The sequence below is a fragment of the Odontesthes bonariensis genome, chromosome 14, assembly GCF_027942865.1.
Source record: "Odontesthes bonariensis isolate fOdoBon6 chromosome 14, fOdoBon6.hap1, whole genome shotgun sequence".
Lineage (NCBI taxonomy): Eukaryota > Metazoa > Chordata > Actinopteri > Atheriniformes > Atherinopsidae > Odontesthes > Odontesthes bonariensis.
Window position 1 is genome coordinate 29,328,661 of NC_134519.1, and position 12,705 is coordinate 29,341,365.

At 41.9% G+C, this 12,705-nt stretch overlaps 1 protein-coding gene across 1 annotated transcript in view; it reads right to left on the bottom strand.

The window, feature by feature from the left end:
- The window catches only part of LOC142399541 (uncharacterized), a 59,948-nt gene that overhangs the window by 19,540 nt on the left and 27,703 nt on the right, over positions 1-12,705 (bottom strand). The window contains exons 3-8 of the mRNA XM_075484265.1: positions 10,033-10,172; positions 5,911-6,009; positions 3,987-4,118; positions 2,685-2,804; positions 2,202-2,240; positions 636-701 (exon numbers count right to left, since the gene is read on the bottom strand). Coding sequence (XP_075340380.1) covers positions 636-701; positions 2,202-2,240; positions 2,685-2,804; positions 3,987-4,118; positions 5,911-6,009; positions 10,033-10,172 — 596 coding nt within the window. The remainder of the gene's footprint in view (positions 1-635; positions 702-2,201; positions 2,241-2,684; positions 2,805-3,986; positions 4,119-5,910; positions 6,010-10,032; positions 10,173-12,705) is intronic.

Genomic DNA, 12,705 nt, shown 5'->3' on the forward strand with positions numbered 1-12,705 from the left:
AAGACATATGCATGTAATTCAGCATCCTTTTCCCCTCATTTTCATTGCTTACCGGTCACTCTCTTACACGGTATTAGATCAGTAATAACTCACTGCTAACGCTCAAAGGAAATGCTGCGGTTTTAAAAGCATTCAACAGCCAAAACACGGGGTGGCTTTTATTGTGAGGCAGCGAGAGCAAATGCAGTGTATATTTTACAAGAGTAAGCACTAACCACATGCAGAAATGTGTACATTTTTCATATTTTGACAATGAATTATTGAAAATATTGTAGACACTTAAAGGAGGTTTGAAATCAAGAATTTAAAACTATGAGTTTGAAAACAAGTTGATACTTTTCTGACAAAGTAGATGTTTACGGTTGCATTAACATTTTCTTGCCCTCACCAGGGTAACCACTGGTGTTGCTAAATAAATAAAGTTAAATCTAAAAGTTCAATTTTAAAACCAGCTGACTGTTTAATTTAATTATTTCACTATTGTTTTCTGATTATTTTGAGCTACACCTTCTCAAACTCCAAAAGTAATCTGCACATTGTAACTTCATATTATAAATACTGTTAGTATTGATGCTATCATCATCTATTACAGGGTAGGAAGAGGGACAAAAAGGGGGCAATGCTTGTCTTTGTACCTGATAAACGCTCTCCTCTGACTGGGGGCCACGGAGGGGTTCGTGTCCAGCCTCAAACACTATGTACTACAGAACAGGAGTCGTGGGCAAGGCATAGAGGTGCAGAAAATAATGAGATGGAAGGACAGAGAGGGAGGATGGCATAAAAAACAGAGAGATAGAGGTGGTGAGACATGACGGGAATAAATGAAAGCACGAGGGAGTGAGCGGGGCGTCGAGTGGGAAGTGAAATGAGATCAGGAAAAAGGAGGGTGTAAAAAAAAGGAGGTCATGGGAAAGAGAAATGGGGAGATGAAAAGAGAAAGAAAAAAAGAGTGAGGTGGGAAGAGGAAAGAGCACAAGTATAACAGGTCAGGCAATAGTTCAAGGCAACGTGGAGGTTTTAGCTAGAGGTTACCCATCAACCTCACTATATGCTACTCCACAGAAAGGTCAGAATTTGCTTGAGATTTCAAAAATGTCATTATTTCCTTTTACGTTGATGTAAAAAGAGTAATTTATGCATCTCAAATAAAACAGAATAAATAAGTTTGACATTTCGGGAGACGTTAAGCTGGTGGATGTGAAGCTACCTTTGTCATATCTGCATAATAAATATTTAGATAGCAGCTGTTTAGCTGACAAGAAATATTTGCTCAGACCAGAAACAATCAGGAGAATAAAGCTAGCCAGGAATATTATTATTCTTGTTTTTGTCTTATCTGTAGAAATTCTGCTGTGAAAAAAAGTGACAATTCCTGATTTTTCGAGATGAGTTGAAAATTTTCGTTTCTGTGAATGAGTTTAGAAAGTTACTGGTCAACTACAGCAGATACTAAGGGAGAGCTAGGCTGGTTCTTTCTGCTAAGCTAAACTAAGCTAAGCTATGCTAAGCTAAACTCTGGTTCCTGGCTCCAGCTGTAGCTTTAACAAACACACACAAGGGTGGTGTTGATCCTCTCATCAAACTTATCAAGAATGAACTTTTTTTTTCCCAAAAAGTCAAACTGTCCATTTAAATTTCTGGCCCCAGTCTGGAGTTTTGTCAACCAACACCAACATAAATCGAAAGCTGCAGATGGAATGACTTTATGTAAAACACACTACAAGAGCAAAGAACAGGTGATCTGGGAGGCAGTTGGACGTATCACTGAACATAGCATTCAGAGTAAGAGTTAGTGTTGTCTGTATTCAGTGTGAGCAACACAGAAAAAAATGTTCAGCCAAATAAATGCCGGGCAAAAAGGTGCGTGGGGTGGATAGCATCCAGTCAAATCAGAACAGACACAGACTCACTCAAAAATATGGTTTTACAACACTGCACTGGCAAAATGGGGGTTGAATGGTTGAACAAAACTGCCCACTAGGATGGTCTACTTTGTATTACTGGAATGGTGCAATATTATGAATCATTAATTCAAGCAGATCAGTGGCTGGAAAAGAAACATAGATTAGGGATTAAATGGTCTCCCCCCCCCCCCCCCCCTTATTTAGAAATTCATAGCTTTAAGTGTGAAAACCACTGAAGCTAGCAAAGTATCAAAGTGAGTTGTGTTTCGTTCCTGCTCTGAGTGACAAACAACCTACCTGGTAGACTGGGTCATCCACTTCATCTTCAAGGATGGTCTGTGTTTGTGGAACAGAGGGCAGATGACACATTTTGGTTTTCAGTCTCATTAGAAAAAAAAAATGGTAAGAGGATGAAAAACAGAATAATACTTTAATCTCTACATTTTTGTTTAATGAAACACAATACAGACAGATAGTGTGTTCCCTTTTCATGAATTGTGTTTAGTATATCGCAGGCATACCAACACATACTGTATTTCCTGGCACATGTATTGGACTGTTGTGAAAAAAAAAAGTGTAGTCTATTTCAATTCCTTTATATATAGATGTTCAGTGCACAAATCAGTGGTGCAAACAGACATAACATGACAAGTCCTTTTGAGGAAGTTTGAAAATGTTAATATAACCGACGTGTGAATGAATTGCTGGCGGAGTTACAACGTGTGATCTCACCCTTCGAATGAAAAATGAAAAAAAAGAAAAATTGGCTCAGAGTCCTACCTGGTAGACTGCCTGCTCACACTGTTTATCCTTTTGGGCTTTCTTCTCCATCTCCTCCCGCTGTTTAATGTCGTAGATGAGTGTGAAGAGGTCACGTAAGTCAAGGATGAGAGGCTCCGCCTGGGTGCGAGGATTGGAAAGAGAGGAGAGAAAATAAGCTAACAATGAAATAGGGAAAGAAGTGAGCAGCAGATACAAAGTGATAGATTCAAGTGATTGCTACTTTTGCTATCTGTATTCCTCTGGATTTGAATGAAAGATGTTAAATGAAGGAGATCTTAAATAACTTAATGTCTGGTGAGCTACAGTATGCATCATCAACAGTTAAGCCCAGTTGGTTCTACAGTTCTTAGGCACATTGTACAGTAAATGTTTTAAATTAACACAAAAAAGCCTTTCAAAGGTTTTTTCCATTTTTTACTTGTGAAAATGTGGGAATTCATTCATAAAAATAACGAGAGGCAATGTAGATCTTTTTTTCAGCCCTGGATAGCCTTTCAATTTGTATTTGTATAAAATATGTGATATGTAATTGTTATGGCCATGCACTGAATCATTTCAGGCCTGTTAATGCTTAAATAAACACGCACTTGTTGACCCTTTGTGATCAGATCACAAATGGGAAACTTTGAGTAGTCCTGGCAAATAAAATGCATGCTTTTCTGTATATGCAGATTCTGAGCAGGATTGTGAAGAAAAGTCTGAAACAGTGGAAACTGCTTTGATCATAGTGAAAGTAACTTTACAGCCTGTAACACATCCATGGGTTGAGTGCATCCGGTTATGTGGAAACAACTCTTCTGTCTTTCTGATGCATGCTGAGTTCTGTGATGTTACAGTTAAACAACAGTTTTAAGGGTAAGAAATGCTGGTCTTGGGTCACAAAATTTGTGGCAAGAATTAAAGAGCAACTCACAGGACCTACAGGATGGCTCCTAGTCAAAATAATGTAAATTCAATGTATCAGGCCAATTTATTTGGAAGATTAGTTTTTCCAGATACTAATCAACAAGGATGAAATCCTTGTGGAAACTCAAACCACTTCTGTGGAGGCACGGTACTTCTTCAGTGGGACCAAGGAAACATTTGCTTTTACTCTGCTGGGCCCACATGCATCCCTCACCACTTCCAAATGAAGTGTGAATGATTGTATCAAAGAAGTTCAAATCCATACTTTTAATCACATGCCAAATATATGTAAACAGAAAGACTTGATTAATATTTTTTGGAAATCTAATCCAAAGCACTGTAATTTCGGCAGTTAGGAACGGTCCCTAAACAGCCGTGTTAGGAAGTACTTACAGACTGTGAAGTCTTGATGGCCACAAACCTGTGGTGGCCCTCCTTCCCGCAAACATAGCCGAAAGCCCGGTGGTCCCTGGTGTCCTTGGCGATGTAGCTGATCTCATGGACCGAGTGATGATGGAGAAGCACCTACATCACAGAAAATGAGAGGTACTGAATCAACAAAGGCTCTGTGGGCTCCGGTAGGTGACATGGAGCGATGTCACATCTGCTCTGTGTCTTTTTCCTCTTTAAGATGCAAAATGCAAATCCTGATCTTGTTTGATCTGATATTCCGCGACTTTAAAATAAGACACAGCGCTGTGCTCTGTGTTGGCAGACAAAGTAGGTCAAAGCCACTTTAAACATCTTTGCATATTGTTGAGCCAAATGCAAGCAGCTAACACAGAGTGAGCCTGAAAGAGAGGATTTGAGTGTGTTCTAATATTGATTACGCAATATATGTCACTGATACTATAGCTGCTACAGGATCACAGAGCCTGTCACTGAGGATGTAATCCAGTTGCACAATGCTTGCTTGTGATGGCATAAGAAGGAGAATGACTGAATTAGTGAGCATGATGTGCTCCTGTCTCCAAAATACACTTGATGTTGTGTTCAAAGTGTTGTTGATGGAAAATACATCCATCCATACAAAAGAGAATAATTCACTTGCCATTTAGGCACCCCCACCTGCTATTAGCAGAGATAAGCTTAAGCACCGGGGAGGAGCTTTTCTTTGAGTATTTACTGATTTTTAGTGGGGACTGTCGCTGGTAATGCTTCAGATTAATGTAAAATACAAAACTAATGCGACCAGTCTACTCGATTCAGCAGCAAATCATGTCAGCTTTACATAAAGTATTTCCATCTAAATGCTTGCTGACGAAGCCCGTGCTGGAGTGATCCCCATTTCCGCCGAAATAACTCAAGAGAGATATTAAGTACGGGGTGTTATTTAGTGCTTGTAATCAGTAAATAAGAACGAAGAGCATTAGGGGGCATGATTTCTGAAACAACAAATGAGCTTGTCAAAAGTCTGTGAGCTGGTAGGTCATGGCAGGAGGCTCAGTCCGCTTTATCATTACAGGGAAAGATACAGCACTCTATAACAGTTGTGCTGAAAAGAGAATTTATCAAAGGTGGGTGTCATTTTTTTTTGGAGAGGTAGGGATTGAGTTGGGCGGTGAGGGAGTGTAGACTGCTGGTGGTCGGACGGGAGTTGGCAGCTGTTGGACAAACGCTGTTGTGTAATTATCGTTTTAGCACTAACGGCAGCTGAGGTGGAGCCACGGTGTAATTAGCATTAGCAGCAATGATCATTAAAGGGTGGAACTGAGAGCTAATTAGTGGTTAGTGCTGATGAGCAGAGTGGGCCTATCTAGTCAACGCTACGCCGCAGGACAGGGGAGAACCGGGCCCCTCGATCATACTTTAATAGAACAGCAAGCCCCCGAGCCCGCCAGAGGCGTAGAGGCCTGGACGGAGGCAGAAACGGCACAACTCTCATAACATCACCGTTACATTGCTCACATTAGCAGACAGACAGGTCTGAGTGATCTAAAGTAGGTATTGCGGCATAACCCAAGCACACTAGGATGTATGTTACTCGCAGTCATTTATTAAATTAAAGACTCTTAATTTGATGCTATCAGGTTTAATTTAATTTTTTATGAGCTGAAGGCCAAACTGCTTTGAGGAGAAACTATGATGGCTTGATTCAAATCAATATTGCAAGAAAAAATTCCAACTTTTGGTAAATAGAGTGATGGAAACGTCTCGGTGTTGCAGCCACACTATTATGTGAAGTGTGCCGGTCAGGCTCCTAAGATGGCGGCCCCAGCAGCTGTTGTGAAGTGAGCCGTGCAAGCGCGTGCCCTCTGGATGTCCTATACGGTAGGTTCACAGCTGGCACTGGCCTGCTCACTGACATGCTACTCACCCCTGATCTTTCACAGTAAATCTTGATCCCCCCAAAAGACACCGTCAAGAAGACTCTCTGCTTGTGCTCCCCTTTGGAACGCGCCGAGGAAGCCATTCCCTGCAGGAGATTAAAGGAGACGACATGAGCAGATGAAAGAGCATGAGCACGGCATTAGAGAGAGTTTGTCTGGTTCTCCTCCGGCTTAGGTGATTGTTACAGTAGGAGAGGGTTGGGAGGGGATTTTTGGGACAGGATTCAAGGGGAAGATTGGGGGTAGGTTACATGAAGTTTCAAAGGACAGACTGTTATTTCCCATTTTTTCGTAAAGCTTCGACCTCAGAGGGATTCACACATCGACTTGTGCAGTGAGCCTTTTTGGTATTAACGACTTTTTTCCCAAGCACTTTTATTTTTTTCTTTGAGAAGATCTACTGTGCTTCAACGTGACATAACACAAGTGCAAGCTCACTACAATGATGTTAGACTTGCTGACTGACCGGCTTGCTCCGGCAACTTGACATAGTGCTGACTGAACAACCATTCGAGCCTTTGAAGTATTCCTTTCCCATGGTTCTCAGCAGCTCCTTTTTCTTATTCGCTCGGCTCTGATAAAGAAAACAATTAAAATTTCCACCGTGTTCCATTTGATGCGACCTGTGTGCTTGACATGTCTTTCATGGAACAACGCCTGGGAGAAAAAAAGAAGAAAGAAGAAAGGAAAAGAGGAGCGAAGATAAGAGAAGAAAGTCTCGCCTTCTTTGCTGAATTTGCCAATCAAAACTGCAGGTTGGTTTTTGATAACAAGTGGCTGACCTCCTCTGTGCACCAGAATGCTGTCTCCTTAGAATTTCTGCTTTAAAGCTTTTCTAATTTTTTGAACCTGGCCATTGTGGATTGCATTAAATATCATCAAGCTGGAGTTTATGTAAAGAAAAAAAATGACACTTTACATACATGAATATAGAGCATTTTCTTGCAGGAAATAGGGAACCTGAGAGTATAAATCTCCAGGGGAAACATAAAAAAAGAACAAGGAATAAGAAAGAGATGAAGTAAGTGAGAAAGAGGCAGGTGGGCATAAGAGTCGATCAGCCATTGGCTTCTCCATTTGGTGGATTAGTTCTGATAGCAGCAAGAGGAAGCTGAATAGAGACCCATCCCTTCTTCTAGCCACTGTCCAGATAATAGCAGGACTGTATCGACTGCTCCATTGACTGCAACTGGCTGGTGTCTTGTTACTGCTGGGAGTCATATGGAGGACACTGATGAAATGTCAGATCAAGGCAGTGAAAAAGTTTTTTTATAGGACATATCACTTGGAATGGATATGGGTGATGAGAAGGTTTGCCTTCTGGCTATACCGCTCCTCCAGTGGGGCTTCCCACACATTTAATCTCTAGCAAAGTCTGTGGGAAGATACTTAAGAAGCCTTCCATATGTGTCTTCTTTTCGAGTGGGATTTATCCACCTGCCACCTACAAAGACGCTCACGGGCAGCTTTTCCTTATTCTTGTTGAAAATAAAGACGCTGCAGGCTCCCTGATAATGTAACAATCATACAGGTTTACCTTGCACCCAGCGTTTTACATTATTTCAACCTCGTCTCTGAGAATTGCGTTCTAGAAAACTCCATTTCTGACTTCTGTATTCACTATTTATATATAGCCGCTGGTCCTGGGTGCTAATCAGGCACGTCACCAGACACTGTTTACCGTGGCACGTGCCCCGGTAAACATGCGTTGTGCCCCTGTAAAAATTCCCACATACATCCTTCAGACTACGCTACGACTGATATGCCAAGGAAGAATAACACAGACCCGATTTTCCCTATTTCAACCACGTAACCTACTTTAGCCAATGCTGCATAGATCTACCAAAGAGTGAAGTGAAGAGGTTGTATTCGTAGGCATTGGGTGCATCTGTGCATGTTCAGCGAATGGACCATGTGTGACGCGTAGCATGCAAAATCAGAGTTGGAAGGCAAGATACTGCGGCCCACTTGTCATATTTATCAGCGAATAGTAGCCCACACATTTTGCCAATCGAAGCGTAGTAGGCTATATGAACCACTACACATTGATGGATTGCTGTCACCGTGGTCATGGACATAAGGAAATTCTTACAGAGGGGAGTCAGGGACAGAGAAGCAACAAGGAGAGCTGAGCAAGAAGTGGAGGGAGGTGAGAGATTTGTTTTCTCTGTTGTGTCGCTCATGCCTACCTGTTAGGCCAATGTAATTTCTCATGCCAAAGTGTCTGGTTCCATGAATTAACGCCAGACAATATCCTATTCTGCCTATTATAGCCTATTTACTAAACTATATTAAGCATTATAAATGGGTAAAAAGTGGGTAGGCTAGTTTAAAAGGCTACTCAATCAGTGGAATAACTTATCATACCATATCAGGTACTCTTAATTTAATTCTTATTTTGCAATATTCCCTCTTGTAGAAGTATTTATTGACTGTGCTGCAGTAAGATTAAAAAAATGTTCAGTACCTGGAATGAAATATTGTTCATTATTTTGTATCTGTTGAAAATTGTAATACTGTGCATACTGTGTTTTTGAGTAATGTTACCTCTTGTAAAAGGCTTACTTGATTATGTTTGATGTGCTACTGAAAGAGGAATTGAAAAGCTAAATGGCTGAACTCAAAAGTGCTTCTGTCTGCTTAGATAGCCTATAGCTCTGTTAAACCTGTTGAGGTTCATGCAAATTTGAATAAATGTTCTTATGCATCCAGTAGGCTACAGGCACATTTTCTGTATACAGTGCGGCAGTGTTGGTGGTGGTGTTCTGGCTGGGGGCCTGTGCCCCTGTACAGCTGTATGGCTAGCATCCCTGGTGCTAATATTCTTTGCTTTCAACTAGCAATGGATCTGCCCTGTTTATTATTGGAGTTTTCCTTTCACTATTAAAGTGATTCAAACAAAGCTGTTAAACAGACTTGATCCATTGTCAATAGAATAATTAAAACATTAAAAACATCCACCACTTTTTAGCTGGGACATAAAGCGCCAGGCATTTTCCCATGGCTTTTAGCGTTTTCTTTCCCCCAGTTCCTTTAACGACCGTGCGTACACATATGGAAAACACAGTTACACCTTTTTGTCCATCATGCCAAATTTGTGAGTGATAAATGTGGCAGCCAAACCAGAAATAAGGTCGTTGTTATATATCATGTAGATAAGAAAGTAACACAATATTAATCTGAGAAATTATGTTTGATCTACATACTAAAATCCTTAGTTTATCTTTATCTCAAGGATAATTTGTAATAGTGCAAACATTTTCTCTACTTCTATTCTTATATGTAGCCTGAGTGATTTAGGAGAGAGCTTGAAGAAAGGTGAATTATCTCCATCAAAGAAGGCACACTTAGTGTACTTTCAAGACTACTCAAACCTTTCATCCACAATCACCCATATCCAGACTATTTTTGACTGTGTGCTTTACTGTGGGGCAGAATTTGACCTAATTTTCTTTTAAAGAACACTGGCTGTTATTTTTTCTGGGTCGTGTTATCGCAGTTTGGCATATGTGCCACAGGTGTAACATCATGAACTTTTGTAAAAATAGAGCGCTGTGAGTGACACAAGAAAACAGAAAGGAGACAGACACTAATTGAGGCAAAGTTGGGGGGGGGGGGGGGGGGGGGGGGGGGTGATTTTCAACTTAAGTGAGATAAAGCTTAGTCTTTGGAACAGGGAGCCAGTTTGCCTCAGAGGTTAAAAATCTGTATGAATAAATGCAAAGAGCGTAACACCATGCTAAATATAAAGCAGCCAATTAGAGAAGAATTGGAATAATGAGGCCTCGCCATTTAGCACAACATGTAAAACTAACCTGACTGTAGCTTTTACATAACGAAGAGCTATGGCATAATATGTCTGGACTTTCGTTTGTTCCATCTGGTCAGTTTAAATGGAGCCTCAGTGAGTCACACACAGGAGAGGACAGCTCCCATGATTCACTCAAAAGACAATGCAGTCATGGCCGAGCATGCCTTTTCTAAATCAGACTGAGCTGATGAGAGGGAGCTCAATGATGTCCCCACAGACACACACACACACACACACACACACACACACACACACACACACACACACACACACACGCACACACAGAGGAAGTCTGCACCTTCAGCTTCATCATGGAGTCCTGGCACAGCTTGTCCCCGCGCGCGGCTGTCACCTCATCAATCCCGATCAGCTTGGCCTTGTAGCGTACGCCATCTCCGCGGAAACGCTTAATAAGCCCCGCCTCACTGCGGTCCTGACCTGCAGTGAAAGAGTAAAAGAAAAAGTGTGAGGACAAGACACAAGAACATTAAAATGAAAAGAGAGGGCTTACATGTAATGAGGATGTGCCAGCTCAACACGATACTGAAACTTTACCGTCAACCCCTACTTGACGTTTTGAGGCTTCTGAGTGTGTGATGAGAGCGTGTGTCCCAGCGACTGTGTCTGTGCACGCCTGCATAAATATTTATAGAATGGGAAATGCTGATTGAATGGGAAATTAGCAGCAGCGAGCAAAGACAGACCGAAAGAAAATTGAACTTGAAATTGGAAATGAAGTTGGGAAAAGCTGGTGGACTAAATGAGAAAACAACTGGAACATTGAGAGCGCCACCGTCCCTATTATAAAGCAATGTGGGCCATTCGGAAACAAAGAAGGGATTGAAGGTTTCAGGGCGGCTGAACGGGGGGTGATTACTCCTCTGCTGCACCCATGCCTGTAGTTCCCATGGGTGCTGTTGGTGGTGTCAAACCAGCTTGAATAACCACTATTGAGAGGAATCCTCTCGGTCCAGCGCTCACCTACAATCCACCAGAGCCCTCCCTGCGTGATGGATCCTGGGTGGTGGCAGGGAGGTGGGGGAGGATGGTGGGAAGGGAGGGGTGTCACAAGTGTGTGTCTGGATGGCCTCAGGCTTTATGCTGTCATCCTCTCCCCTCTCCCTCCCCTCCCTGTTGCTGATAATTCTGTCTGTGCAGTCGCCCTGACATCTCCTTGACACTGACACCTTTCTCATTTTGTCTCTGCGCTGTCTGACGACGTACCGTTTTGATTATGTGGATGCCAACCCTGAAGCGCCATCTCATATGTCTAAAATGCATAGCGTGTCTTCAAATCTGTTTGGGGTTTGTCTGTCGAAGAATCACAGGCTCCCACGGCATTTACACAAATCAAGGTTACCGGCACCTTGGAGAATTTTAACAGTTTTCAGGCCCCTTCCTCTCTCAAATCTAGGTCACGAGACCAGCCAGTACATCAGTTAGTGACACACTTAGGAGACTGGCTAAGCTGTGCACAAGAAGACGAGAATGTATACCAGCTCCAACAGACACTGTCAGGCTTTATTCCAAGACCATATTACATCCTAATGAGCTTATTCCACACAGAAGCGCGCAGTATAGCCGTGCTACATCTAACCAAATGGAATTTCTTCTTCCCTTCATGCAATTTCCAAGGGAAAATCAAAAAGAAAAATAAGAAAATTAGAAAAGAGCAAATTAAAAAGCTTCTACAGATGGAGGGGAAAAAAATTAAAGTGCTTGTCTTAGCTATGCAACCCTCTCACTTATTCATGAGGGCACAATTCTCTAAAGGGGGGAGGGCTTGACGATGCTCAAATCATTAAAGTCTCTAAGCAAGTGCATATCAAATCTGGGTCTTATTCAGACTTGTTTCTCTGCCAGTGGATAATGAGTCTTCTATAGAGTCGCTGCGCACTTCTAAACATTAAGCAAGCTGGTGTGCACACAGCAGCCATGTAGAGACACAGACATTCAGAATGAAATGAAAACCTCCCAAAAAAGATGAGCAGTAGGCACATGGGTGCTGTTTCCCAAAACCAAGTAGGGCAGAAAGCGTGGACTGTTAATCATCATTGTCTAATCCAACCCTCACGAAGCATCGACAGTCTATTCATACAGTATTATGTATTCCACCCTGATCTTACTGACTCATACACTAATGTAAAATGCATGCTGCTCCAGTTGCATTTTAAACACAATCGGTCCGATTCAGTGTAACTCTCTCAGATGAGCTCTAACCAGATGTTCTGTGCCATTTGTTTCTTTACATACAGCGTGCCATTTATCTCAAATAACACTTCAGGAGAGATTTAGAGGTTTATGCATGGATCTTTAAAAAAAAAAAAAAAAAAAAAGTAGGCCTTGCATACGGAATGAGAGCCGTGACTCGGTGGCATAACTCATACGCTATGTGCTCTGGGTTCGGATCAAGATGAGCAAGTGTGCTGTATTTGAAAACTTAAGAGCTGTGGGGCATGCTGTTTCATGTTGTTACACACTGCAGGATAGAAGAAGCAAGAAAGGAAAGGTGCACGTTTGTGCACGTGCGAGTGTGTTTGTAAAGGGATGTGACATATATTCTTCAGGCTTTGTGGATCTGCAATTGCTCAATGTTGAATTGCTCTCAAATGATTTTAGCCCATATGCCTCAAAAAGAATTTGTCTGACAGCGGGTCGCCTAAAGTATTGTTTGCTGTGTATGCAACTCATGACAGAACATGCCAGCCATTAGGGAGTCTTCTTGGTCTGATGTGCACATCAGGTACATCCAAATTTTTTGGTATATCCAGAATAAAAACCATTAAACTCACAGAGTCTCACAAAATAGAAAATCCATTCATCTTCAAGAACTGACAAAAGGGGCAGGATGTCAGAGGGATTCAAGTCAAACACCGTAACCTCCCACCTGACTCACAGGCTACGCACCAGGACCATGGAGAGAACAATTACTGTTTGTCTTGCTCCATACTGTTCCAGGGCTTGTCTCTGA